The following is a 27,358-nucleotide window of genomic DNA, read 5'->3' on the forward strand; positions in this document are numbered from 1 at the left end:
TTGGAGTTGTTTATACCTTTGGGTTACTGTGAATAGTGCTGATATAAACATTCATGTACAAAATGGAAATTTTTATATGTATTTTGCCACAGTGAAAAATTATTTTTAAAAAAGCAATGAAGACAGTTAGTAGAGGCTGAATAGAGACTGAGCTAATTTGAATGATACAATAAATAGTCTAAATTGGGATGTAAGGTTAATCAGAGTTCCAAGTTATTTAGATTCAGCATTCTACCCAACAGTCATTTCTACAATACCTCCAACAGAAACATGAGCCTGGACACCAAAAGCACAAGCAACAAGAGAAAATAAAAAGCAAGTGGAACCACATCAAACTAAAAAGCTTCTGTAAAACAGTCAACAAAATGAAGAGGCAATCTACGAAATGGGAGAAAAGTCTTTGCAACCCACATATAAGGGGTTAATACCCAAAACATATAAGAAACTTACATGACTCAATAGCAAAAATAGTAATACTCCAACTTAACAATGAGAATAGTCATTTTTTTCAAAGGAGACATAAAAATGGCTCAGGAAAAGATGAACATCCCTCATCATCAGGGAAATGCAAATCAAAGCCACAGTGAGATAGCCCCTCACACCTGTCAGAATGGCTGTCATCAAAAAGATAAGCGATATGTGTTGGCAAGAATGTGGGGAAAAAAGGGAACCCTGGTGCACTGCTGGTGGAAACGTAATTGGTACAACTCTCCCACTTCTGGGAATACATCTGAAGCAAATGAAAAGAGAATCTCAAAGAGATACTATACTCCCATGTTCGTTGCAGCTTTACCCACAAGAGCCAAGACAGGGAAACAACCTAAGCGTCAACTGCAGATGAACAGATAGAGAAGATGTGAGACACACACACACACACACACACACACACAAATAACTTTCAGCCACAAAAAAGGAATGAAATTCTTCCATTTGCGACAACATAGATATACTTTGAGGGCACTATGCTAAGTGAAATCAATCAGACAAATATCATGATCTCACATGTGGAATCTAGGAAACAAAACAATACAAACCAAACTTATAGATACAGAGAACAGGCTGGTAGTTGCCAGAGGCAAGGGGTAGAGGTAAGAGGTAGCAAAATGGGTGAAGGAGGGTAAGGGTAGAAATTTCCAGTTATAAAACAAAAAAGTCCCAGGGATGTAATGCTGTGGCATGGTGTACCATGATGACTGTAGTTAATAACACCTTACTGCATATTTGAAAGTTGCCAGGAGAGTAAATCTAAAAAGCTGTTATCACAAGAAAAAAAATTTTAACTATGAATGGTAGCAGATTAACTAGACATATATGTATATACAAATATATATTATATAATAAATAGAATCATCACAATATGTTAATTATTCTTTGAATAAAAATAAATACTTATGGGGCTGCTGTAAGCATTAGAAGAGGAAGGTACACAAAGCACCTTGTGCCAATCCTGGAACATCGTAACTGAAGAATAAATGTTAAGTTACACTGGTATCAATGGGCATAATCGAAGCTGAAGTGATCTGGGCCAGGAAACAAATGCTATGAATTTCCTATCGAAGGAGCAGTAAGAGCTGCGCTGTTGAGCAAAAGTGGATGGGAAGAGTCCAAAGCAGAAGGGTTATAGGGTTATTTATCTAAACTGAGGAACTACCTCTCCTCCACACATTGTACAACCCCTGTTGAGAAGCAATCATTGTCTGCGTGATATCCCCCCACTTCTGAGGAGGGTCCCTTTCACTGACAGCTCAAAGTGTTTAGCAAAGACTTCCTTCCACTGAGCCAGAATTATTTCCTCAGGAATTCAACCACTGGCTCTAGTTCTCTGTTATCAGTGAAGAAAACTTATGACAAACCCTCAAGATGCTGAAGATGACTTGCGTCACCCCTCAGAGGCCCCTTCTGTGGAATCTTTCACCCATTCCTCACACAGATATATATTAGACACGGTGCTGCTTCCTGTCCCAAAAACACACTTGTGGATTCTTCTCCCTTTTGTCTCGACAGGATCTAAAATTCTCAGAACATTTTCAGAATGAGATCCTATCCTAGGGGCCTTTTGGTAAAGATTTCTAGGCATTCACTGCAAAGAGCTACATATTCTTGTATTTCTGGCCAAAGAAGTAGTTGAAATGAGTTGCTTTATATTTCACCTCTATGTAGGATTAACAGTAATGTTAAATTGAGGGTCGAACATGTGCCGGGCTCCGTGCTGAGTGCTTAACATAAGTCGTCCCACTTCAGATTCCAATAGCTCCATAAGCTAATAAGCAGCAAATACAATCGAGAGTGTTCACGTGTTTTGGAAATTGGGTCTTGGATCCTGGAAAGGAGCTCTATTCTGTGCTTCATTTGCACTTCACTCATAAAAACACCCTTTGGTAAGAGCCATTTGATGTACAAGGTCCCTCTTTTTTAGCTTTTGGCTTTAACTAAGAGGTCACGTTTTGTGTTCTCTGACTCAGTCCTCAAAGGCTCTCAGCCTGCTTAAAAATGTAGAAGGCAGATCACATTGGTGAGGACTTGAAGGTGGGGGAAAACATTTTCTTCCCCATCTCTTCTTTGGGAGGGATATTGTTATTTTAGCCACAGGGGTTCTTTCTACTTGTTGCTGATGTTGAAAAGAAAAAAAGAAAGGAAGAAGAAAAAAATACAAAAATCTATTATGCGAGGACATTAAAATCGAGTGTGAGAAAACAATTTAGAAGAGGCTCTTGAAAACCTATGATTTTAAGAGAAATAGAAAATCATTCTTGGTCAAAAAGATAAGGCACTTGCAATATTAACATGAAATCAGAGACGAATTCCTTCTAGGTGAAATGGAGCTGGGAGTCAAAAATGCCAAGTCATCATTAAAAAGAAAAAAAAAAAGGGCAAATCTTCACATCTCTCTGACGGAAACACCTAGAAAGACAATAAAACTTTACAGAACTGTCAATTTCCAACATGCTGGCAGCCAAACCCAGCAGATGTACAACAAGAAAGGCAGACCTAACCAGCCGAGCAGGGGCATCATTTGGCAAGTGGACGGCCTGCCACCATACTGGTTTCTATTTCAGACAACAAAATTGTCCAACACAGTCTAATAGAGTTAACTCAACCAGCTGTGTGGCTGACAGGTCTGCACCTGCTTGCAGCGTCAGAACTGGCTTCTGAACAGCACGGTCTATTCTGGTTCTTCTCACCATGGTAAAACACAGCACAAAATTTCCCAGTGTACAAATTCGAGAACTAGCTCAGTGCGTGTGATATGCTCTGGCACAGAAGTTAGGTTTATCAAAGATGTACAAAGGGCCCCAGAGTGAAAAGTACTAAGGGGCTTTCAGACCCAAGGCGGAGCGAGAAGTCGGTGACCCGAACTTGCTGTGAATGCCACGTTAGCTCCCTCACCTGGATATGAAAGCAGCAGTCAGACCAGCCCCCGGAGATGAAGAGCCTCAATTGGAAGCTGAAGCTTCACCCTTGCAAAGGCAGCTAAGCAGCAGAACAGCCAACAGCGACATTTCCCACATGCAGGGAGGTGCATATGTTTCCATTTATTTGCATCCTATTGACTATGCAGAATTCTTAATAAGGCAAGCGGAAGGAGCCGAAGCTGACAGCAAAATACAAGGCAAGAAAATAGGAATCAACTGGTTAAGGAACACATCAAAACCAGGAAGGCTGGAACTGAGCCTGCTATCCTTAACAACAGCAGCCGCCTTCCTTAGGAAGAAGGGCGGGGATCTATGCAACTACCCAAACATTCTGATTCTGGTAGAAGATACATTGAGGAGCAATTTTTTCTATGATGGCAGCTCCACAATCCGATTATTTATCATGGTGATTGCTTCTATTACTCGTTTCTATTTGTTTACATGGAAAGAACATAATGGCATCCTATTCCTAAAACTTTCTTCTTCTTCTTCTTCCTTTTTTTAATCAAGAGTGAGCAAAAAAATTCACAACCAGGAATATGCTTAATGCAATGAACTGGTGTGATTCCCATAAGCCAAAAGCATGCCCTCAGTGGAAGCAATGTAAGAGGTGATAATGATACCGTTAAACCGTTGGGGTCTGGGAACTATCTCTGCAATGTGACGATTATACAAACTGGGGGTGTTTCCTTTACCTCTTTGAGCCTCAACTTCTTCATCTGTTAAATGGACATAATAACACATACTTCATGGTGGTGTTATGAGGACTGAGTTGGTTAATCAATAGAAAGAACGTAGCACGGTGTGCCAGGCACACTCTAGGCACTCAACCAATGCCCAATGTTGCAGAAGAAGTAATTCTGTTAGTTCATGTTATTCATAGGCATCTTTACTACCCCCCACCCCGGATTGTTGAGAGGGGTGGGACCACATCCCACTTCCACTGCTTTGCACCCTTTATCTTCTGGATTTGGAGGCAGAGAGTTGGGTCATTGTCTTTGTGTGATCTTGAAGACATGTCACCTCTGTGAACTTTATTACCTTCACTTGTTATGTGGGAATATATAACGTGTGACTTATAGAATTGTTACAAGGAGAAAAGGACCTTTGTATTTGAATCTTACAAGCTCTAACTAATACTATTGTGACTGTTGTTAACCGTGTCTATGCAGAAGCAGAATCAGGCAAAATGATGGTCGTGTTAGTCATAGATCCTCCCACATAATGCAAAGCTTCAGGATGTGAGTCCTTGGGAGAAGGAAAAAGGAAAGTGACATTAAAGTGCCACCCAACCTTTCAAGGGGTCGAAGGGATTGAGAATGAGAGCTTTCCCTATACCCTGAATCTGTGGCCATTTGTAAATGGCTGGGTCCTCTCACTCTGTGGTCCTCCTGTTGGGAGCGAAGATGCTGGAGGAAACCATTCTGGAGCTAAAAGGCACAACTTTAAGAGCCACAGGGGCAATGTGCCTTCCAGTTAGTGGATTAACAGAGACGTCTCATGTTCCAGCAGGGGGCTGGGAGCTGGTCCGAAAGGAATTATCCTCTGGAGGAGTAAGTTCTTGATGTGAGATGATGGACATCCCTCTGACAACCACTGCTCCATGGTCCTTTGTGCCTTTCACTCAAAAGCTCCTTCTGCAGAGGCAGGGTGGCCTCATGGTCAGAAAGATCTGGAAGGGAGTCTACCATCCTCACATTTTTTTTCATTTCCTTATACACACCGAAGTCTTTCTCAGCTCAGAGACTTTGCAAACTCTGTTCCCCTTGCCTGGAAGGACTTTCTCTGGCTTTGCTTTTTCTTCACCTAAGAAAGAAGTGCTCCTCCCATCCTTGATGTTCCCCATTTCAGGACCCCATATCCTTCCTTCTCAGCTGACATAATGAAGGACAGTTATTTTATTTATTTGATTCCCTTCTCATCTTCCTTAGAATTCCCTATGAGGCCATACTCTCATGAAGATAAGAACTATACTCTTGTTCTTCCGTCAACGATCCCCTTCCCTTGAGGACAGTGAACAGGAGTTAAGTTCTTCAAACAAATGGACGAATGCAATTGTGACTCTTGCCCACCAATGATATGATCTTGAAAAAGTCACTGAACTTTCCTGAACCTTGATTTTTTCATCTGTAATACAAGGGGATCACCAGTCTATAGGCCATTAGAACACTGGACATGGTAGTCACTGTTACTCTAGTGACCCAATTTTAAGATGCCCATCTCCTGCATGCTAACCGTTTAAAAAAAAGATTTATTTATTTATTTGAGAGAGAGCAAAAGTGGGAAGAGCAGGGAGAGGGAGAAAGAATCTTAAGCAGACTCTACTCTGAGCACAGAATTCAGTGCGGGGCTCCATCTCAGAGTGGCGCTGAGATTACGACCTGAGCCAAAATCAAGAGTCTAATGCTCAACCAACTGAGCCACCCAGGCACCCTGCATGTTAACCTTTTTGAGATAAAGATCATTTTATAATAGCTTGGGTCTTAGATTATATTCAATAGAGTAACATCTCACTCTTAGGCAGGACCCACATTCTCGTTGCACTTAATGAAGTCCTCTGGAAAGCCGTGGTGCTGTGGTTCCAGGCAACAGCTATTTCTCATTTAAGAAGGAAGTTAATATCAACACGAATGCATTCAACTCCACAATTTCACCATTGCCTCCCTCTAATTTCCCCTGTAAGTCCAGTCTCCTCCCTACTCTCTTAGTTAATGAGACGACTTTCCCAAATTTTTAAAATCTATTTTTCCTTCAAAAGCCCCAGGGAGTTAGAATAATGAAACACACTTAATTAAGCTATGCAGAACAGTCCTGCCATGTAGGTGGTATTTTTCGTCCCACTTTCCCTCGTTGTCCAGAGAATTTTTCTTCTTATGAAAGAACTAACATTCATAGCATCATGGAGCATGTGCCGGGCATCGAGCTAAATGCTTTTCATGCTTTACTAGATTCTCATAGACTCCCCACCATGAGTGAGGACCAGCACAATCTCTGTTGTACAGATGACAAAAATGAGGTCCAGATGTATTTAATTACTTCCTCAAGATCCCACAGCTAATATGTGGCCGAAAAAGTTAGGATCTGCTTCCAAAGGCTGTGGATTTATAGGCTGGTATCCTCCAGAGGCTACAAAACATGTATTGAGCACAAATTTTGTCCATCAAGGAGTTTTCTGTCTGCAATTATAGAGCTATACTTGTCTTGTATAAAATAATCTTTCTAAAATTTTTAGTTATAATATCCCTCTGTTGGTCAAATTCAGCTTTACCCAAAGCAACCACATTCATTTAAGGAGTATAATACATGAATTAATTAGCATACTACTCCAGATGAGCTGCCAAATACGCACATCCATCAAAATTCTTTTGGTTGCAAGTAGCAGGAAAGAAACTTGAACCAACTTAAACCAACAAGGAATCTGGTGGTTAATATCTGAAAGGATCAGTGTTAGGGTGAACTTCAGGTGCAGTTTGATCTTGTCTCTGGATTCTTCTTTTTGTTCTGTCTCATGTGTGAGTCACCTCTATCCTCAGCTTGATTGATATTTTTTCATGGAGGAAAAATGGCAGCAAAAATTCCATGCCTCTCCTCTGCACATTTCCCATATATCAAATGGATAGGATATATGACCTAGTAGACCAACTCAGATCTCATGTCTGCTCTTCAACCAACTGGCACAGTGAGATGGATGGGGTATTTCTTTATTAGCTGTGGCCAAATAGGAGCTGCCCACAGCACAGGCTGCATAATGCAGGTGGGGAAGAATGAAGAAGCAAGTGCCTTATACTCCACAGTAAGTAACACTTGTTGCTAACAGGAAAAGAAATGGCACAGGGGAAGAAAAAGACAAATGAGGCTCAGGATTCACTGTGGAAGCTTACCTCACAACCCTGCTAAAACTCTCCAGCACCTTCCCATGACACTTGAAACAAAGCCTGACACCTTACCCGTCGCCTCCAAGACCCTATAACTTGGTCTATCTCTCCACAGGCATGTTCTACTCACCCATCCCGCTTCTGCCACTTGGACCTTCCTGCTGTTCCTCAAACCATCCAGGCAGTTTTCCAGCTCTGGTCCGTGCCCGTGCTGGTCTCTCACCCAGAATATTCTTTCCCTAGCTTTCTTATTTACTTCATTCGGATATCAGCCAAAACGTCACCTCCCCAACCACTGAATCTAAAATAACCCTTTTCATGATGGACATGATGAGGGCACTTGATAAATTAGTACTGGGTGTTATATGCAACTGACAAATCACTAAATTCTATCCCTGAAACTAATATTATACTATATGTTGACCTAACTGAATTTAAATAAAAAAATCAATATTGGAAAAATAAATAAAAAATAAAAGGGCCCCTTTCATTCTCTATCCCCTTACCCTGCCCTATTTTTCTTCCTATCCCATGTCCATCCCAACTTGACATTATATGTACAATCATCTATTTGTGGTCTCCCCACCAGAATGGGAGCTTTAGGTGGGGAGCCTTTGTCTGTTGTGCTTGTGGCTGCCTGTGTCTCATACCTACTATAGGGTTGACTACATGAGTGGGTCCATGCACAGAAACAAATGCAAGCATGCAGGAATGAATGAATGGACAAATGAAAGAATGAGATGCAGGCAGCCAGTAGATGAGCATGGATAATAGATGCCAGGGGGCCACTTTTGTTCTGATTGTTTTTGTTGTGTTGTGTTTTCAGCTGAAGACAAACACTTTCTCCCAGTCCTGTGTTCAGAGCTCAGAATCTATTTAAGAAAGGCTCTGTTTTGAAAGTGGAAGATTTCTTCAACTCAAGCTCTCTAAATGGCTTAGAGGCAGGCACGATAGCTTCTTCCCCCATCTCCTATACTGAGTGGAAGCTGTGAGCCGGTGGTTTGGCCTCCCTGCACGCATGTGAACACTTTAAAAAATCAAGGCAGATCACCCCCATTATGACCTGTCACACACCCAGTGTCAAAATTGAATATGGGTTTTCTCTTCCTTTCTGCCTTTTATTTTCTTCCCTCTGCCTAAGCCAGAATTACTGAGGCTCCCTTGTTGATGTTTTTTCGCTCAATTCTTTGCATCCAGTTAATATTTATTGGCACTCCTCAGAGATGCACAAAGTCTGAAGGGACTCATTCTAGAACTAATTTAAAGGGAGCTGATGACTCTGCAATTGAGCCTTTGACTATTCTCATAAAAATTCTCCCAGGAAAGGTCAACTTCCCCGCTTTGTTCTCCACTCTTTTTATTTTCAACAACGCCAACGCTCATCTCTATGCTAATGGCAATAATAATAATTGATGTTGATGATAAGGATATTAACATTTTTAGGAAAGTTTTGTGATTTATAAAATGAAGTCCCATGCATTGCATTTCTGTGACAAGTTAACTTGCAAGACACTCAAGTGACTCCTGCCCACAATGGGCGGATCTCCGTACCTGCCTTGTTGCACTGGAAGACTCCCTAGGGCCTCCTGAAAACACATCTTGAAGGTCTCTTTCCTGGGGTGCCAGAGGGTCAGAGGAACAGGTGCTAAAACCAGAAAGGCAATCTTGGTCCTGGCTCTACCATTTAATGACCCTGGGAAAGTCATTTTTATGAGATTTTTTTTTCTCATGCAAAAATGGGAATAACGGTAGCACAAGTTTCATGGAGTTGTGAGGATAAAATAAAATAATGCTTGTAAACATCCTTAATGTAGCATCCCAATAAGAGCCAGTGCTGCATTAGCAGCTATCATTATGCACCTACTGACATGCGTTTAAGTGTCTACACTATGCTAGGTAGTGGTATACACAGATAACATGGACAAAGTCCCTGGAGTTGTTCTTCATCATCATCATCATCATCATCATCACCATCACCACCAATACCACATTATTATTATTATTATTATTATTATTATTATTATTATTTCACAAAGGATCTAGAACGAAAGAGGACACAGGTGCAGTGGAAGCAACCCACTTAAGTCTGGGAGGAAGGGAACCTGTGTTTCATATGCCTCTGCCATTAACCAGTCTCCCATCAGTGAAAACTGAGCCCTGTGTCTTTCAGGCCCCAAATTCCTCACCTGTAATAAAGCACAGAGAAGTAATGGACAATTTCAATGTTATAAAACTAGTTGAGAATAATTTGTAACAATTAATAATATATTTTGTGGATTTTGAGCCATAAAGAAGAAAAATCAGCTTAGAAACACATATTTTACAAGGTTTAAATGATAAAGTGGCCTTGTCAGCAGTGACCCTTGACACGTGGTGTATAGGTTCCACCAGAGTCCCTTGTTTGCCATTTATTCGACAGATTTCAGGATACTGCAAAAAGCTGGAACCCATCCCTTTGCCTCACTACCACCCAGAAAAAGTATTTTCTTCCAGCTTCACAAGAACATCTACAACTTAATCTGAACTGATGGGTGGGAACTCCCTTTGGGTAATTTAGTAAGTTCTTGTCTTTCGGCAAAGTCACTATAAGCACAAACAATTCAAATTCCCATATGTAAGTTGAACAGAAAAGTAGGTTTATGAACTAGGGCCACAGAGAATGACTACTTAGTCCCTGATGACTATGTCCTAGGCACCCCCAGCTGGAACTTTAAAAGCCTGTTATGTTTTGAGAAAACGTGAGTGAGAGATTAGAGGCACCTCCCCAATATTGTGGGGCCTCTCATCACAGAGAATCACACACGAACAGTTTTTTATGTGATTTCACCAGAATGTCTGTCCAGTAATGCTGAAAGCATACAGAATGAGAGAGACTCATGCTTTCCATAGACCTAGTTGTACAGACCCAAGTCTAAAGATCTCTGGAGGTGAGATACCAAAACTTCCTGTTATCACTCATTCTAAATATCTACCAGCCTGAAGGTCCATCAAGTTCTTGTTTTGGTGATGATTATTAAGGATGATGATTACAACAAAGCAATAAAACAATATAAGATACCTTGTTACAAAGTAGAATGCTTAAAGAGGCCATAGATGTAATATGAATAAATGGTCCAGGTGAGGACTAAGATGAACTGGGAAGGGCTTCTTGACAACACCCAGTTGACTGCCTCCAGATAGGAGGAAGGTTCTGGTCCAAGATGGCAGCATAGAAGACTCCTGAACTCACCTCTTCCCATATACATCAAATCTAGAATTACATATGCAGCAATTACCTCTGAAAGAAATTCACAAACTAGCTCCATGACTCCTAGACGTCAAGTGAACAAGAAAATGCCCATATCAGAATGGGTAGGAAAGGCCAAGATGCTCTTTCCATAAACCCTACCACCTGCACAACAACATATAGTTAGGATGTGACTCACAACTCCCAGCTTCTCCTTGAGGAGGGAAGGGTTTGGACCTCAATACCTGGAGCTCCAACTTTGAAGACTTTGAAAGAGGAATGTGGAATTATCATTTTTTTTTTGTATTTTTCAAGATTAGCTGAAAATCTAATTTTTGGTGATATCTTTCCATTTTTAGACGTTGAGAGTTATTCAACTTTTGAAAACATCCTGTGAGTCAAACAAACAGAATAGGAAAATACCACAACTTCAGGTCAATTTGCAACCACAGGAAGGAGTATAATGGGATTTAGATCTACACAAAACTGGATTTGAATTCTAGCTCCATGTTATATTAGTTGTGTGGATTTTGTCAAGTTGTAGAACTTCCTCATCTTAATATAAGTTGTTAGGATTTATGATTTGACCTTCTGGTAGTCTATTCAGCATCCATTTTCCTTTCCTCTTTCCTTCCTCAAAAAAGGTGGCTGGAGTTAACAGAATTCACATTTGTTGAAACTTTATGCTTCCTGTAAGATTCGATAGGCTCTGGAGGGAGCTCACCCAATCCTCAGTTCTTTCTTAGAGTATATCTAGTTTGGCTTAATGTAATCCTATTTGCCTTTTCAGTGATTGGACTAGAAGTCCAGAATTAAGCCAGTCAGTACAGGGCGGTTTTAAAATGGCTCTTATTGGCTCAACGATAGGCATATGACCTAATTTGGCCATGAACAAAATAAGTCATCCCAGGTGTTGCTGACTGCCAACTTAAGGTCACAGAGGAAGATATTTGATAACAAAAACTATAATTTCCAAAGCACAGAGTCAAGAGATCATAGGGAAAAGAGCCAGAATCTTGATCACACTGCATCTGAAGTCTGTGCTACCTATGGAATTCCAATCAAGTAATTCAATCATATAACTGAATTTAACTTTACCTGCAGCAAAAATATCCTAATTCATATCTGAAGAATTAAAGAGAATGTATTTAAAGTGACTAGCACATAATACATGAACGTTGTATCATTAAGGTTCTTTAAATTTTCCATTATATCATACTTTAAAATATATATGCTTCTGTAACATTATGTAACTTATAAAACTTGAAGTTTCTCTGCCCTCCACACACACACATAATGATGTATTAATCAAACTGTTAAAACTTCCTTTTACTAACAGTGATGGAAACAAAAAGGAAATCAGTCCATGTCTCAGCAGAACTGTTCTCCATCACACAGGAAATGGAGTGGTGTGTGTATTTATTCCTTGTGTTTGGACAGGACTTAACCAAATGAAGCAAATCCTAAGGAACTGGCTGTGGGGATTTGGACAAGAGTACACCAGGCATCAGCAGGTCAGCCAGTTCAATCCCCAAACTGTGGGGCCTGGATAAAAATGTGGTTGGCCTCCCATGCCCGTTCCAAACCTAGCTAGTATCACCAACCTAACAGTGGCTCCTCCATCCCTGGGATCCAGAACAGGTACTGAGGTACCAGGAGGCTGCATGGGGGCTCAGTCACATCTGTAGGCAGGCAGTATCCATGTGAAGGCAAGAGAAGGGCAGAAGCTGAGAAGCAAGGGGACAAAAGCAGAGAATGGGTGGAAAGGCTCGTTCTGGCTGTCTAGCTCCCATCTGGAAGGGATGACAGGGAGGGCTTCTGTCCCACATGTGAGGAGGTGCACAGGCAAATGCTCTTCCAGAAGAGCAAACAAAAGACAGCTTGTAAATAAACCAGCCCTTCACACTGGACCACTGGGCCTCCCTTGTGCTGGAGAAAATTTTTGATTTGTTGCTTTGTGTGACTTTGGATGTTTTTCAGTTCATGCGAAGAAGGTAGCAAAAGCAGAGAATTTTTTCCTTCCCCTTTCTTGAAGTGTCATCTCCTCATCCCTCCTAATCTGAAGGTCAGCTTGCCATCCAATCCCTGGCTCCAGCCAAGTATATGGTACTGGTTTCCTAGAACTCCAAGAATTGGCTGCTCTGATGACCTGCCTGGCACTTCATCATGTGATAAGTTTTACTTTCTCCATGTATTGATTAAAACTGCTCGTAGGATTATTTAAATCTCTTGGGCTGCACTAAATCCAGGTATATTAGCAGTGGCCATAGATTATAGATCTTTGTAAGGCTCACCGTACCTGCCACGATGTCTAGCGTATGGCAGACACTCTACAGACACCCATCAAGCTCCATAACAAAAGCGGGGGGACAGACGGTCTCCATGGGAAAAAAAGGCGGCTGGAGTTCCCAGTCTGACCCTCTCTCCCTAGGATTCTTCTTTCCCTCGGGGGTTATTTGCCAATGAATGTGAAGTTCCTCGGGGTTTGAGTCCAGTCCCTCTTCTGATTTTTTATTTCCCCTCTCGGTGATGTTACCCGGTCCTGGGGCTTTAAACACCATCAACAAGCTCACAACCTGTGCCTTGCAATTTGCAGTCTGAACTCAGACTCTCCTCTTCAATTGCCTACTTGAGATTTCCACTTGAATGTCCAGAGTGTGTTCCCCTGAGCGTGTTTGAAACTGGGTGTTTCTCCTGACCTCCTCCTCCCCCAATCTGCTTTTTCTCTAGTTTTGTAAAAGGCACCATCATCTATTCAGCCATCCGAGTGAAAAATTATTAGTTGTTTTATCTCTTTTAACACTTCATATTCATTCATCTGTCGGGTCTTACTCATTTTACTCCAAAACATGCATGAAACTCACCCACTTCTCTCTGAATACCCAGCTATTACTCTCACCCAAGTCACCGCCTGCTCTCTCCTAGACTATGCCACGGTCTCCTAACTGGTCTCTGCGCTTACACATTAAGACCATCTGTTCCCAATATACTCTCTGTCAGCAGGTACCAGGGTAGGGAAGATGCTGTTTTTTCTTTGCTTTATCTTTTCACAGAAGAGAATTGCAGCAAATTATTAGTATAGGTCACCGAATTAACAAGTCTGAAAATGAAAAGTGTCCTCCTGTTCAGCCCTGGAGGAAACAGATCAATAGATCTTTTTGTTAGGCATGCTGGTCCCCAAATCCAAAGACTTGCATCTGACTGAGGCAAATGCGAACAATTTGTGTGCTTTATGTATGACCCCAAAACAACCCAAACCACCTTTCCCTCAAGGCAAAGGCATGGCCAATTTCTGGTCCTTTCAACTTGCCAGCATCAGGTTTCCACCATTTGTCGAGCTATTCATTGGATGCCAGTTGGAAATGATTGACTTGCATTGCAGGGTTGGCATACGGTACTTTTGACTTCCAGCCAAAAAAAGAGATGTCTGTGTTCCAGGAGAGAGGCCACAAACAGAGATGATGCTGAAGAGAGGCTGTTGACTTAGCTGTCAGGCTGGACACCCACAGAGCACAGTCCACCTCTCCTGGGTCCATCAAGACATAGGCGAGGGCAGATCAAGCTGTGCATCTGGCCCAGGGAAGAAGGACAATTAACATCTGTAGGGTGCCAACTATAACGTAGATGCTTGGCTGAGTATATAACATGTATTTAAGTGTCACCATGGTTCTCTAGGGTTGGAATGATCTCTGTTTGCAATCAAAGAAGTGGAGGCTCAGAGAAGTTCGGTAACTTGCCCAAGATAACCGCAGTGAGAGGGTGTGACATGGCACCATCCAAGCCCACATTCCACAAAGTCACAGAGCCTGGTGGAATGTGCTTTGGGTTCTCAATTTGGCACATGCCCCTGGATCCTCTCATATCTCATTTCTACATACCTCTTGCTAATTTACTTTGAGGCTCAGCCTTCCCCCACCACCCGATTGCTGAGTCCAAAGTCTCACATTTACAGCACAAACCCACAGAATGGCTTGGTCTCCTGGGTAAGCGGTGCCATTGCCAGAAAGCTTGTGGTGCATATGGTGATCCCACAGATAAATATTTGCAAAGAGTTATCACGTTCACCCAGGGAAGTTTTCACTCTGGTCAAGCTCTGAGATTTAACTGAGTAGGCTCTTTTATTGGCATTAAAAAAAGAAACCAACAGTGATAATTTTGACTATCAAATAAAACTATGCCAACCCAGGTTAGTGCAGTCTCTTAATGGGTCATTAAGCCAGGAACTTTTCCTGTGGTTATTTTAGAAATGAAGATTGAAAAAACTATCATGGTAACTTGGATATGAATTAAACGCACATTCAGGTATATATCTTCCTTCCATTTCCTCTTCTGTCAGGGTAATAATTTACAGTGTTGTTGCTTCTTAATGCAGAAGCCTGACTTCATAAATCAAGGAGTTAATGTAAAGTACGTAAGTGGTCAAGCCAGGTATCATCAATTAAAGCCAAATAACTTCTCTTCAACATGAATCCATAACTCTCTCGGGAGAATATGTTCTTTTCCTCCCTCATTTGTGCTATAGATCTCCTTGAACACCTCTGACTTCCAATGCACTCACCTCTCCACGTCCTACTCCCTTAACCAAAATAGGAGCCGCCATAGGACACACAAGTCATAATTCCACAGTTAAAAAACAAGGTAGAAATCTATTTCTCACTTCCCTGTGAATACCCCGCAGTACAATGAGTATAAATTAAATAAATAATAACAATGATCACTACCACAATAATAATAAGACAATAATGACATGACCATTATTTGTGAAATGTCTACTATATGCCAGGCACAATGGTGTTTTGCGTATGTGATTTCACCTAATTCTGATACAACAAGATGATTACAACACACATACACACACACAGACATAAGTGCACTTTAGAAAAATTCTGGGTTTAGGATGGTTAGTAACTTACACTTGGTAAGCCATATGTGGCTAATTCCAAGCCTGGCCATGTGGACTTTTCTATCACACTACCTTCTTCTTCACATGGGCTGTTCTCCTCCCAGGGCAATCCTTTAGTCAAAGGGTTTAGGCCTTAAAAACATCCACCTTCTCCCTTCTATGACCTCCTCCCTCCTCAGTGAGTGGCAATGTGTCCCCTGACATGTGGAAGAGGTAACACGTAGGAACACATACACACATGCACACACCGCTCACAACACAAATTTAATGTTTTGTGTCCTACAGAACTGCAGTCCTAAAATGTGACACGGACTTCTTCTGGTCTACAAGCTTGAGCCAAGAGACAGAGTGAGTCTTACCAAGTATTACTAGAGCTGTGGTATCAGAAGAAGGAATAAAGGCCACCAGGAAGAAGTCTGGGAAATATTAGCAGAGCATCGAGTCCTCCCAACTCCTGAGGTGTTCTGTTTCCCCAGAGGGACATAATACCCTTTCCTCCAACCTACTGATATGAACCTCTGCTATGGGACAGGTCCACTGACCCACAGGCCTCAGAGACAACAAGACACAAATGGTGACTCTGTCTTGCCTAATATTCACATGGGGGTTTCCTCTGTCTCACCATCTCTGGAGGGTTGGTGTCTCATGTAGGGAGGGTACTAAATACCTTTTTGGGGAATGAATAATTGGCAATGTTGTGAACTATGGTGTGCAGATACATTGGGCTCATTCACAACTTTATACCTGCAAGTTTTATCATAATAATAACGATTGATAGATTGCTTTCCATGTGCCAGGCTCTGGGACAAGAAGTAAACACTTTTCTTGTTCCCATTTACATCTCAGGAGGCAGACTTGGAGGAATTAAGGGACTTGCCCAAAGCCTTAGATCTAGAAGAGTTCTGACCCAGGATTTAAACCCAGGGAGGTTGGCTTCAGTGCCAGATGCTCCACTCTGATGTCACACTGCCTCCCAGGGGGCCCTGTCCACCTGCGGCCCAGAGGCACTCTCGGGACAGGACCGGACAGAACAGCTTTGGTTCCACGCCAGCAGAACAGGTAATGATCTACAGTCACGATTCCAGGAGTTACCAGTGATCTGCCCTGAGCCTGGGAAGGGACAGATGTTTAATAACTTTGCAGTAGCAAGGAGGAGGTTACATAACACGGCTGAGCTATTTTTGAACTTTATAAAATGCTGACTGCTCTTTTCAAAGTGCCTTCTGTAAAACCAGAAATATTAAACATAAAGAACATTTTCCCCTTTCCCCCACCTTTTTCCCCCCTGAAATCCCAGGGACAGAAACAGATCCACGTCATCCTCAGCAAGTAGTCTTTTCTACTAGGTCCCACATCATAAGCAGTAAGTCATGGTTACAGTGTCCTAAGTACACAAGCTCTGGGTAGATTACAAGCCATGTCCCTGACGACCACAGAGGGACATGTGTAACTGATTCCAAGATGGTGCACTCAACCAGTCAAAGCTGCACCCCAGACCCCCGCACCAGTGCACCAGGATACCCATTAGCATGAATTCATCAGAGCTCCTTCTGAAGCTTTGAGCATCCTCCTTACTACACAGGGGGAGTAATGGGAGCTGCTTGGCTATTGGATGCTTTGGAGAACCCTCAACTCCAGAGTCCTGGGCTTCTGCTGAATAAGCGGATGAATCCGACTCAGTCTACAGATACTAAAGATCCCTTACCAGTGACAACATAAAAGTCCATCAGAGGGGGATGATCAAACAAACAATGCAACAGTTATACAACAGAACACAAACAGCAACCATGATGAATGTACTAGAATGACATGGGTCCTCATAGATTCATCTTGAACCACGAGGCTGAGGTAAAGGAAACTTGAAGGTATCAGATACCACTCAGGTGCATTAAAAAGAACTGTGCGTATAAAGACATCTATACTAGAAGTACAAAACAGGCACACAGGTTTGGATCCCTACCAAATTCAGGACAGTGTTTTTCCCTCCCAAGGAGAGGAAGGGAAGAAAGTGGGACTCAGGAGAGAGAGAGAGAATCAGGACTGTTACATCATCAGTCATGTTTTATTTTTTAGAATTTTGAAACAAATGTGACACATTCACCTTTGTTCTCTGTGATGAGTGTTGGGGTGGGTGTTTTATCAGACTCTGTACTATTCTTTTTTTTTTCTCTCACCCTAATATTTTTGAAGAAAGTCCTTGCTACCCGAGTTTGTCGTGAGACAAATTTCGTCTATCTTCACCAGATTGTGCATTCTTTGAGAAAAGAAGTTGTATCTTCATTCCTGTCTGTATTTCAGGGACCAGCACGGGGTCCATTTGATGGGAAGAATGACCAATGTAGGAGAGAATAGTGCCCTGAAGGCTCTTCTGAAAAACTGCTGTTTTGGGGGGGGGGGGAAGCTTCCTCCAGCTCCCAGTCCCTTCCTTGCCTGGCAAGCTTCTCTGATTCCCTGGGTGAGTTTAAGAAACACCATGACAGTGGGCAAGTGTGGGAAGGAGCCACTGCCTATGCTGCATTCCAGCCTCATATGTGGGGTGAGCACTGTCAGTGCCCCATGGATGGAGAGATGTTTCATTAAACACCAGGCAGTGGGTGACGGCTTACCACACTTGATACATTGCTACTCTGGGGCTGAAACACCATCTACAAAATTGCTGCATTCAAACATAACTCCTAGAAATAGCATGACAGCATTTCACAGCAGTAGGATTTTTTTTTTTTTTTTTTTTTAGAAATGGAATTCAGGGTGCTCACTGGAAGGAGCTTTGCATGTCTTGACGATTACCCTTCTCAAATTCCTTTTCCTGTATATATTATATTTCAATTGCCCTAAAATTGAGTTACGTTTTCATCAGAATTATACATTTCTGCATATTCCAGCTGTAGGGCACTTCTTATGGGAAGGAAGCATTCATTAGCCCAGCCCTTGTCTTTGGGCTGGCAGGAATCCTGCCTCCATAAGAGGCTTCCATGCCTCATACTGATTGATCTGAGTTCCTTCCTGATATTTAGACAATTATTTAAAATGCTGGAAGTGGTAATGTAGAAAGAGGATCCCTAGAGAGCAAATGAGGAGATGGGAGGGGAACATTTCAAAGGACCACAGGTTCTTAATTCAATAGTTCATTTTTTAGGTGTAAACCAATTTTAAAGAAGTATAATCTCTCTATCTTGTTATACACACACATACACACACATGTCTCCAGACTCCGCTCAGAGATAATGCCTGAACTGTAGCAAATTCAAAGTCATAAAACCTCCCAGAGACATTTGAGAGTGACGTGTTACTCTGCTGATAATCAATCAGCCCAGTCTGATGACTATAATTTCTGTTGACCAAAAGCAACTTCACTGGTCATTCTACAGTTATTTGATAATCACTGGGTGCCAGGCACGGTGCTAAGCAGTACTTTTCATGCATCACTTAGGCCTATCTATAGAATATTGGTTCTCAATGCATGATCCTTAGACCAGCAATATTGAATCACTCAGGAACCTGCTGGAATTGCGAGTTCTGGGGGCCTACCCACCCCAGGGCTACTAAATTACAGACTGTGAAACCCAGCATTCCATGGTTTAGCAAATCCTCCTGGTGATTCTGATACATACGGAAGTTTGAGAAGCGCCACCTAGGAAGTAGTGCTATTATCATCACTTTGCAATGAGCAACTGAACCCTAAAAAGGTAAAATGATTGTCCTGAGGCACATAGGAAGTAGACAAGATTTGAACCCTAACAAATCAACCTCCAGATCCCAGTCCCCTCATCACAGAACTACACTGCTCATTATCTGAAGAAGGAGTGTGGATTCAATCACCAAACAACAGGCAAAGGCATGCAAAATGGATACAGGAATGATCATCCTAAATCTCAACAGCTGAGCCATAATGATGGGCCACAAAGAACAATGACATTTCTCAGAAATATAAAATTGAAATGTCTACCAAGATGGGAGTAGTTAAATAAATTAGAATGTACCCATAGGATAAAATATATGCAGCTTTAAAAGTGGTATTTGCCAAGATTCTCAATGACCTACAAAAACAGGACATAAAAAGGGAAGAAAGTCAGATGCAAACTCAGAGGATAGAAGCCCCAACATGGGCAGTCTTCCTGAAGTGTAACATGTTGGTGAGGATGTGGGAAATCTAGTGACCTCACAAACTGCTTGTGTGAATATAAATTGGTAGAGTTCCTTTGTAGGACAATTTGGTGACAGACACTTCAATTTTTAAATGCAGGTACTCTGTGACCCCAAGATTCTACCTCTTAGGATTCACCCTGAAGAAACAATTTGCACATGTGCACAGAGATGTGGGATGATGAGCACTGCAGCTTAGTTTCTAATGGAAAAAAATCAGAAAACACCTAAATTTTTTATCATTATGGAGACTGGATAAATAAATCATGGTATATCCCTGTTGAGAAATGCAATGCATAGGTTGCGACAAATACACACACACACGTATATCTACACATACATATCTATCTATATACCTTCATACATGTGAATATTACGTATAATCCATACATGTGTGTCTTCATATAAAAATCCATCTATATCTATATATACACACACATCCACAGGCACACGTGATATATAGCTATAGATAGAAAATGGATAGAGAGATACATAGTTGGATACATAGACAGGTCTTGGGCATAGGTTTCCAAGGTAGATTGTTGAGTAAAAGAAAAAAGTTACAGAAAACGAAGTATGATGTAAGTTATAAACAAAAGAGGAGTCAACAGGAAGAGAGAAGAAGAGAGTAAACAAAAAGAATCCCATAAGCACACATGCAACATTGTCTACTTGTAGCGCACATTTCCAGTAGGAATTATGTACGAATTGCTCTGACTATTCACACATACAAACAAGCACACAAACAACAAAACTCCAGTCCCAATTGGGAGACAAGCAAAGATCGCCCTCTTACTGGTGCAGAGTGTGCAGTGGGGTCTCTGGCTTCTCCGTCTGTCCGTAGCAGCTGGCCTTGGCCTCAGGGATGTAGGAGAACTTCTCCAACATGGAATATGCGGCAGTGGTTAGGATGCCCAGGCCATCCCTCACTCTCGCCTCCAGGCTGTAGTCCCAATCATCGTAGGAGACTGAAATGAGTCCTGATGGAAACTCCTTAGGGATGAGTTCTGTGTTCCCAGAAACCAAGCTGGGAACAATCCAGAAGAAATCATATCCGGTGAGGCCCAGGGAGCGAGCCTCACTCAGGATGAGGACAGCCTCATCTTTGGAACAGTACAGCAAGATGACGGAAGAGTGGATCTTCTTCAACTGGACTTGCGTCTTTGCATCCTCAAAGGAAGTGTCCAAGGTGATCACATTCTGCATGTCCCAGCCCACAAAGCTGTTGTCCACTGTGGTCTTGATGAAGCTGATGAAGTCCCTGTAACCAGGGAAGATGGTGGTCACTAGGGAGAAGACATGCCAGTCGTAATCCTGCATGATCTTCAACATGACCGTAGCTTGTTGCTGGATGGACGCTCCAAACTGGAAGAAGGTTGACGTCGGATCCTGCCAACAACAGGTGTAAAAAAAAAAAAAAAAAAAAAAAAAAAAAAAAAAAAAAAAAAAGCAAAACAGAGGATGAGGCAGAAGGCGGTTTATATAGAACCATCTGTCTTTATAGGCTTAAAAAGCGCCTCCTGAGAAGGGAGGGAAAATACATCACACACCTATCCATTTGCAAACATTCCTGAGTACCTACTATATGCCACACTTTGGAACAGACACTGGAAATACAGAGGAGAGAGATCCTGAACTTGGAGTCTGCAGCCTCATGCATGAAGGACACCTGTTCTTTTTGCCTCTGGTTTATCCCATTCCTCCTGCCCTTTAGACCCATGTGGTTTCAAGCCCCATATAGTTTCAACACAACAAACTCTATCTGGCCCCTGGCTCAGGACTGAAAAATGTAAGCCAAGAGAGACAACATCAGGACATAGAGGCATCCAAATGATGACACACTTGGAGCACCCAGACTCTACCATTTACTCTGGATCTGTTGGTTAGAGAAGCCAATAAGTTCCTATGATCACAGGAGCCAGTTTGGGTAGGATTTCTGTCACTTGGACTCTAGACTCCTGTGTAACGTGAAGTATAATAAAGGCTAGCTGGACACCTGTCTCAACATCTATCTAAATCAATGAGTATTTGTTGAACATCTAATTATGCAGAAATGCTATTTTAGAACTTGGGGAAACAATGATAGATAAGACAGACACAGACATGGTCTCTGCCTTCCTTCATAGATCTGGTAGGAATTTGAGGAAGAGCAATTTTCAGGGACTAGAGGCTGAGAGAAGTATAAGGGGATGCTGAAGGAGTATCCGGGTCAGGAGGAAGGGAAATGGGAGGACATTATAGTCAGAGGAGTTCTGTAGATACAATCTTGACTATTTTTAGGAGCTGGAAACAAATGCATATGGCTCATGAAGTTGGGGGGATGTGATGATGTTGAAAAGCTTGGCAGGAACCCTATCATGTATGGCCTCAGGGATTTGTTCAGAGGCTTAGAGCTTATTCAAGCATAAGGGGGAGCTGCTGAATGCTCTTACTCTGGAAAGTGGCATGGCAACTTGTGTTGGGTTAAAGGGCCTCTATCAGTTCTTTTCTTTTTAAGATTTTATTTGAGACAGAGAGAGAGAGGGGGTGGGGGAAGAGAGAGAGAAAGAGAGTGAACAAGTGCACCAGCAAGGGAGAGGGGCAGAGGGAGAAGGAGAAGCAGACTCCCTGCTGAGCAGGAAGCCCAACTCAGGGCTTGATCCCAGGACCCTAGGATCATGACCTGAGCTGAAGATAGATGCTCAACCCACCGAGGCACCCAGGCTCCCCAAGGGCCTCTAATAGTGCTAACACCTCCCTAAATCATGATCTGATCATGACAGCAATATTCCACTTAGAAGAGGCAGGCAGCATCAGGGAAATACAAATCAAAACCACAATGAGATACCACCTCACACCAGTGAGAATGGGGAAAATTAACAAGACAGGAAACAACAAATGTTGGAGAGGATGCGGAGAAAAGGGAACCCTCTTGTACTGTTGGTGGGAATGTGAACCAGTGCAGCCACTCTGGAAAACTGTGTGGAGGTTCCTCAAAGAGTTAAAAATAGATCTGCCCTACAACCCAGCAATTGCACTGCTGGGATTTACCCCAAAGATACAGATGCAGTGAAAAGCCGAGACATCTGCACCCCAATGTTTATAGCAGCGATGCCCACAATAGCCAAACAGTGCAAGGAGCCTCGGTGTCCATCGAAAGATGAATGGATAAAGATGTGGTTTATGTATACAATGGAATATTCCTCAGCCATTAGAAACGACAAATACCCACCATTTGCTTTGACGTGGATGGAACTGGAGGGTATTATGCTGAGTGAAGTAAGTCAATCGGAGAAGGACAAACATTATATGGTCTCATTATTTGGGGAATATAAAAAATAATGAAAGGGAATAAAGGGGAAAGGAGAGAAAATGAGTGGGAAATATCAGAGAGAGAGACACAACACAAGAGACTCCTAACTCTGGGAAACAAACAAGGGGTGGTGGGAAGGGAGGTGGGCAGGCGGTTGGGGCGACTGGGTGACAGGCACTGAGGGGGGCACTTGATGGGATAAGCACTGGGGGATATGCTATATGTTGGCAAATTGAACTCCAATTAAAAAAAAATGTTTTGACCACCGCTCCACAGCAACACCCTGAACTTACAATCAGGGGGTTATATAACATTGGGGAAAAAATTTCATGAAACGATAAAAAAGAAAGAAAGAAAGGGCAGGCAGGCAGCGCATACAGTTGTAGAATTTACAAACTACCTTCACACCCCTTAACACATAAAATCCCCATGATGACTCTATGAAGGTGGCGTTGTTGGCAGGGGGAAATGAGGCTCAAAATGAACTTGGGTTCTGGTTCCATGGCCAGCCCCCTTTCCAAAACACAGCCACAACTTTCTTGGGATCATTGAAGATCTGCAGATAGCAGATGCTTAAACCATGCTGTTGACGGACTGGCATGGTACAAAAATGCCAGCTAAACAGAAGGTATGTCTGCGTGTTACAGCAAAACACAATTTGACAAGTGCTGAGATATTATTTTTCTTTCCCTGAGACCTAAAAGAATTCTCAAGGAGTCCTTATTATAGTGTAGCCATGCTTTCATTTTGCATTCTGTGGTTACCGTATGCATTAACCTCAATAGTAGGAATATGGGGATTCCATTGTATTTGTGTGTATTAAGAGTGGATTGATTCCATTCATCTTTCAAAACAATAAGGCTGTGCATGTCAACCCTTTCAAGAAGTGGGCAGAGTTTTCCCTATGGGTGTTCACTGAATAGAAAGTTTTATCCGAATGGGCCAAAAGCTATAGTTCTTCGAAATACTTCCCTTTTCTAAAATGCATAGGTTTGGGGGATAATTCAAGTGCAGCATGGCCTGAAGGCAGAGAGGGAAAAAAAACAACAACAGGAATAAATGCCTCTGGGCTCCTTCCAACAATACAATTTTATGAATTTTATCTAATTAAATCAATTAAAGTGGGTAACAGATTTAAAGACTTTGGATAATTATCTTTTTCCCTACAGTAGCTTTTGGAGAAATCCAATATTCTTGGATTGATTAATCATTTTTAAATCATGCCTCAACAAGACCATGAATGGCTCAAGGGCAGAGATTCTGCTGTCCTCGTCTCTGTCCCCAGAACCTGGCAGAAGGCTTGGCACATGACACATCAGGGAATGCAGCATGAGGGAATGCATGAGTAAATGAATGTGTGAATGAAATCTAAGAGGAATGTCCTTGCTTTAAAAAATATAACAGCAAAACAGTAGAATTCAGTGTCTGAGATTGTATTTTTTATGGCTCTTGAATGTCATGTCCAGAAAATAAAATCTTTCAACATCACCAACCTACCACTCCTCCATCCAATGTCTGAAATAAGGGGTGACCTTTATTGATCAGAAGAGGAATACAGGAGTCCTATAAGCCTCAACAGCTGTCCATAGGACCTCATTAAATACCAAAAAACAGCGACAACATAAATAACCCAACAATAGAAGAAGGCACAGAAGTCTCAAGGCAGTTATATTATCCATCAACCTTATGCGCTGTCAGGTGCTTCTTGGGATGGGACTGAGAAGTTCCAAACTTAATTACAAAGGATATGGAATAATTCCTATGGAGCAAGGAAGCTAGTGACCGGAGTCAACATTAGGACTGCAAAAGGCAAAGGGATCAGGGTCTTCTTGCACTGAGCACACGTGGAATGGAGAAAGATGTCAGGAGGGCAAATGCTAAGGGCACGATCAGAACCCAATTAAAAGGGTCTCTGGGATGATCCGTACATACACACTTCTTAGGAATAATCGGTATTAGTGTAGAGGTGAGGATGAAGCATGCTAGATGCGGGGGTTGGTGATGTTTGGGATGCTCCAACACCCCTGCTCTGTGTGCTATGAGCCAGACGTTACTGTATCTGTGAGCAGCTTTGTGCAACAGAGCAGAGCTGTAAGCAAGTCCAGCCTTATCTAATTCTCCATGTGGGGAGGAGGGCATGGCTGCATTGTGAACTTCGTGAAAGAGAAAGATAATTATAGGGACAGCAGTTCATTAGCCAAGAGCTCACTTGGCACAGCTGTCTGTATAAGAATATGTTCCAGCTCCTTGCCTGTGCCATTCCTGCTCTCCGATCTTGCAGGGCTTTGTCCAAGCTGCATCTCTCCTATAACTCTCTCCTGATCCCCATTAGTACCTTCTCCCCAGGACGGACAACACTGTAGCTTCTGGGGTCATGCTATCCAGGTACCAGTCCTAATTGTGCGGCCTTGTGAAAAACTACTTCACCTTTCCAAGACTCAGTTTCCACATCTGTACAATGGGTAATGGCAATGCCAACAGTTATGCTAGTTAATGTGCCTACGAGAGTCATGCAGCTCAATGCTTTCAATGTAGTGTCTCATTTAATCCTACCCCCAACCACCTTCCTAAACTGGTACCAGCATTGTCCCCAACATACAAATGAAGAAACAGACCCAGAGGCAGGACACCTCTCCCAGGGTCATACAAGGCAGTGACTCAGGTTTGCCTGCTTTGGAGGTTCCAAGCTTTTCATCCCTACAGTATCTGGTTGGTGATGATAGCACTTCCTCATTGAGCTGTGAGGATTAAATGACCTTGTATAAAAGCAGCCAGTATAGTATCCATCACATATCAAGTACTCAACAAGTAGACGTCACTGTTATTCTCCCCGTGGGTGAGGACTCTTGGTGTTTCACATCAGGGGCTCATGGTACCCACTCCCTCACAAGAGGCAATTCCCACTCTGGACTTGAGCATTCCAACAATTAACCCCATTCATGACTACCTGATTGAAGTTCCTGGTTGAACATCGCTTTAACCATGCCACTCTTCTCCACTATGGTCATCTGTGGCTCCCCTAGATAATCACATTAAGTATAAACTCTCCAGCCTCCCCCTTAATGCACACTAGTCATGTTATAGTTGAAATAGTGTGGGCCCTGGGGTGTATTGGACTCAAGTTGAAGTGCTGGCTCAGCACTTGCTAATCACGTGACTGTGAGTAAATTCTGAAACTCTCTGCATCTGAGTTTCTTTGCCTATAATGTGGGCATAAAAAGCACCATCCTGGGGGGGGGGGGGCGCTGTCATGAAGAAGGGCTGAACCGGTAGGATGACAGGCTCATTTATCACCTACACCTGATTCCTAACAGTCTAGGAGCTGTCCTCTCCATGTCCGCAGTCCTCTAGACAACATGGACAGAGCCTGAAACCTAAAGGGATCCTGATCCTATTTCAGAAACCAGTATGTCCAGATCCACTGCCATGCAAGTGTCACATTGCCCCTCCCCTCCACACACTGGCCTACTCGCTCTGAGCCCAAGGAGATTGCATGAAGAGAAGGAACTGTCTCCTCAGTGATGAATCACGCTTTGGAGAGAAACCATCACTCATGTCCTTCATGGACTTCCCGCAGTTACCCTACACCACTGTCATTTCCATTGGCATCCGCATCTTCAAAACCCAGGATGGACCCAAGGCACTGTATGCCTTATGGAGGGATGGAAGCGAGAAGTTATTTTCAAAACATACGGCACCACAAGACACAGAAGAGGCTCACGTTTAGCTCTGGATTTTTCAAAGGTATTTTTATGGACTGGCAGGAGGTGATAGAGGAATTTGGCCACACTCCCAGGGCCTGGCATCTGATATGCCACATGGCCCTGTTTTCAAGGACCTGAACATTCCTCCCGCTTCCTACCTGAGTAGCCGAGGATGTCTCTCCTGCACTCACCACCTCCTGCCATCCCTCAGCCTGTCCTTTTCGGATTCCACAGACCAGTCTCTGACCACCTCTGGCACCGGTTTCCTCGGCAGTGTGCAGCCGGGGGAGAGGAACAGATTTTAGACACCCACTTTGCTTCTGAAGCAAGAGCAGCTCTCTCCCCAGGCTCGCTGCTCTGCTGAAGACAGAACAAACTGTTTTAAACACAGAGCGAGGGAGGCAGGGGGGTGTGGGATTCTGGGATTCTGCTCTCAACTCTCCGCTTCAGTCCTATCCTAACTGAGGTCTCATGAGAGTTCCTGATCTAATGTTCCAGAATGTTCCAGAGCTTGCTGAGTGTTCAGGGTGAGACCTGACTCTGTGGGTATTAAGGCATGATGTTTAATAGAGTTTAATACCAACTTTCATTTCACTTACCCATTCACAAAGGCTATAAAGGACACTCACACTCATTGTCTCTTTGATTGTAACTACCCACGGGATGAGGTGTTGCAAGAAGTTATAACCCCCATGGATGGCATTTCTCATAAAGACACAGGAAGAGGGGTTAAGTGATTTCCCTAAAATCTACATGGCCCCATGCTGACAACAGTTTTGTTACAAGATGCAAGATGTCATCC

At 42.7% G+C, this 27,358-nt stretch overlaps 1 protein-coding gene across 4 annotated transcripts in view; it reads right to left on the bottom strand.

The window, feature by feature from the left end:
- Positions 1–27,358, bottom strand: part of GRIN2A (glutamate ionotropic receptor NMDA type subunit 2A) — a 549,066-nt gene that overhangs the window by 134,798 nt on the left and 386,910 nt on the right. For all 4 annotated transcript variants that reach the window (XR_013384909.1, XM_077906606.1, XM_077906607.1 and 1 more), the window contains exon 4: positions 20,357–20,949. Coding sequence is in view for 3 of the 4 variants with exons in the window: in XM_077906606.1 (XP_077762732.1) it covers positions 20,357–20,949 (593 nt within the window). In the remaining variant the exon portion in view is untranslated. The remainder of the gene's footprint in view (positions 1–20,356; positions 20,950–27,358) is intronic.

Source organism: Canis aureus, chromosome 8 (genome assembly GCF_053574225.1).
Source record: "Canis aureus isolate CA01 chromosome 8, VMU_Caureus_v.1.0, whole genome shotgun sequence".
Taxonomy (NCBI): Eukaryota; Metazoa; Chordata; class Mammalia; order Carnivora; family Canidae; genus Canis; species Canis aureus.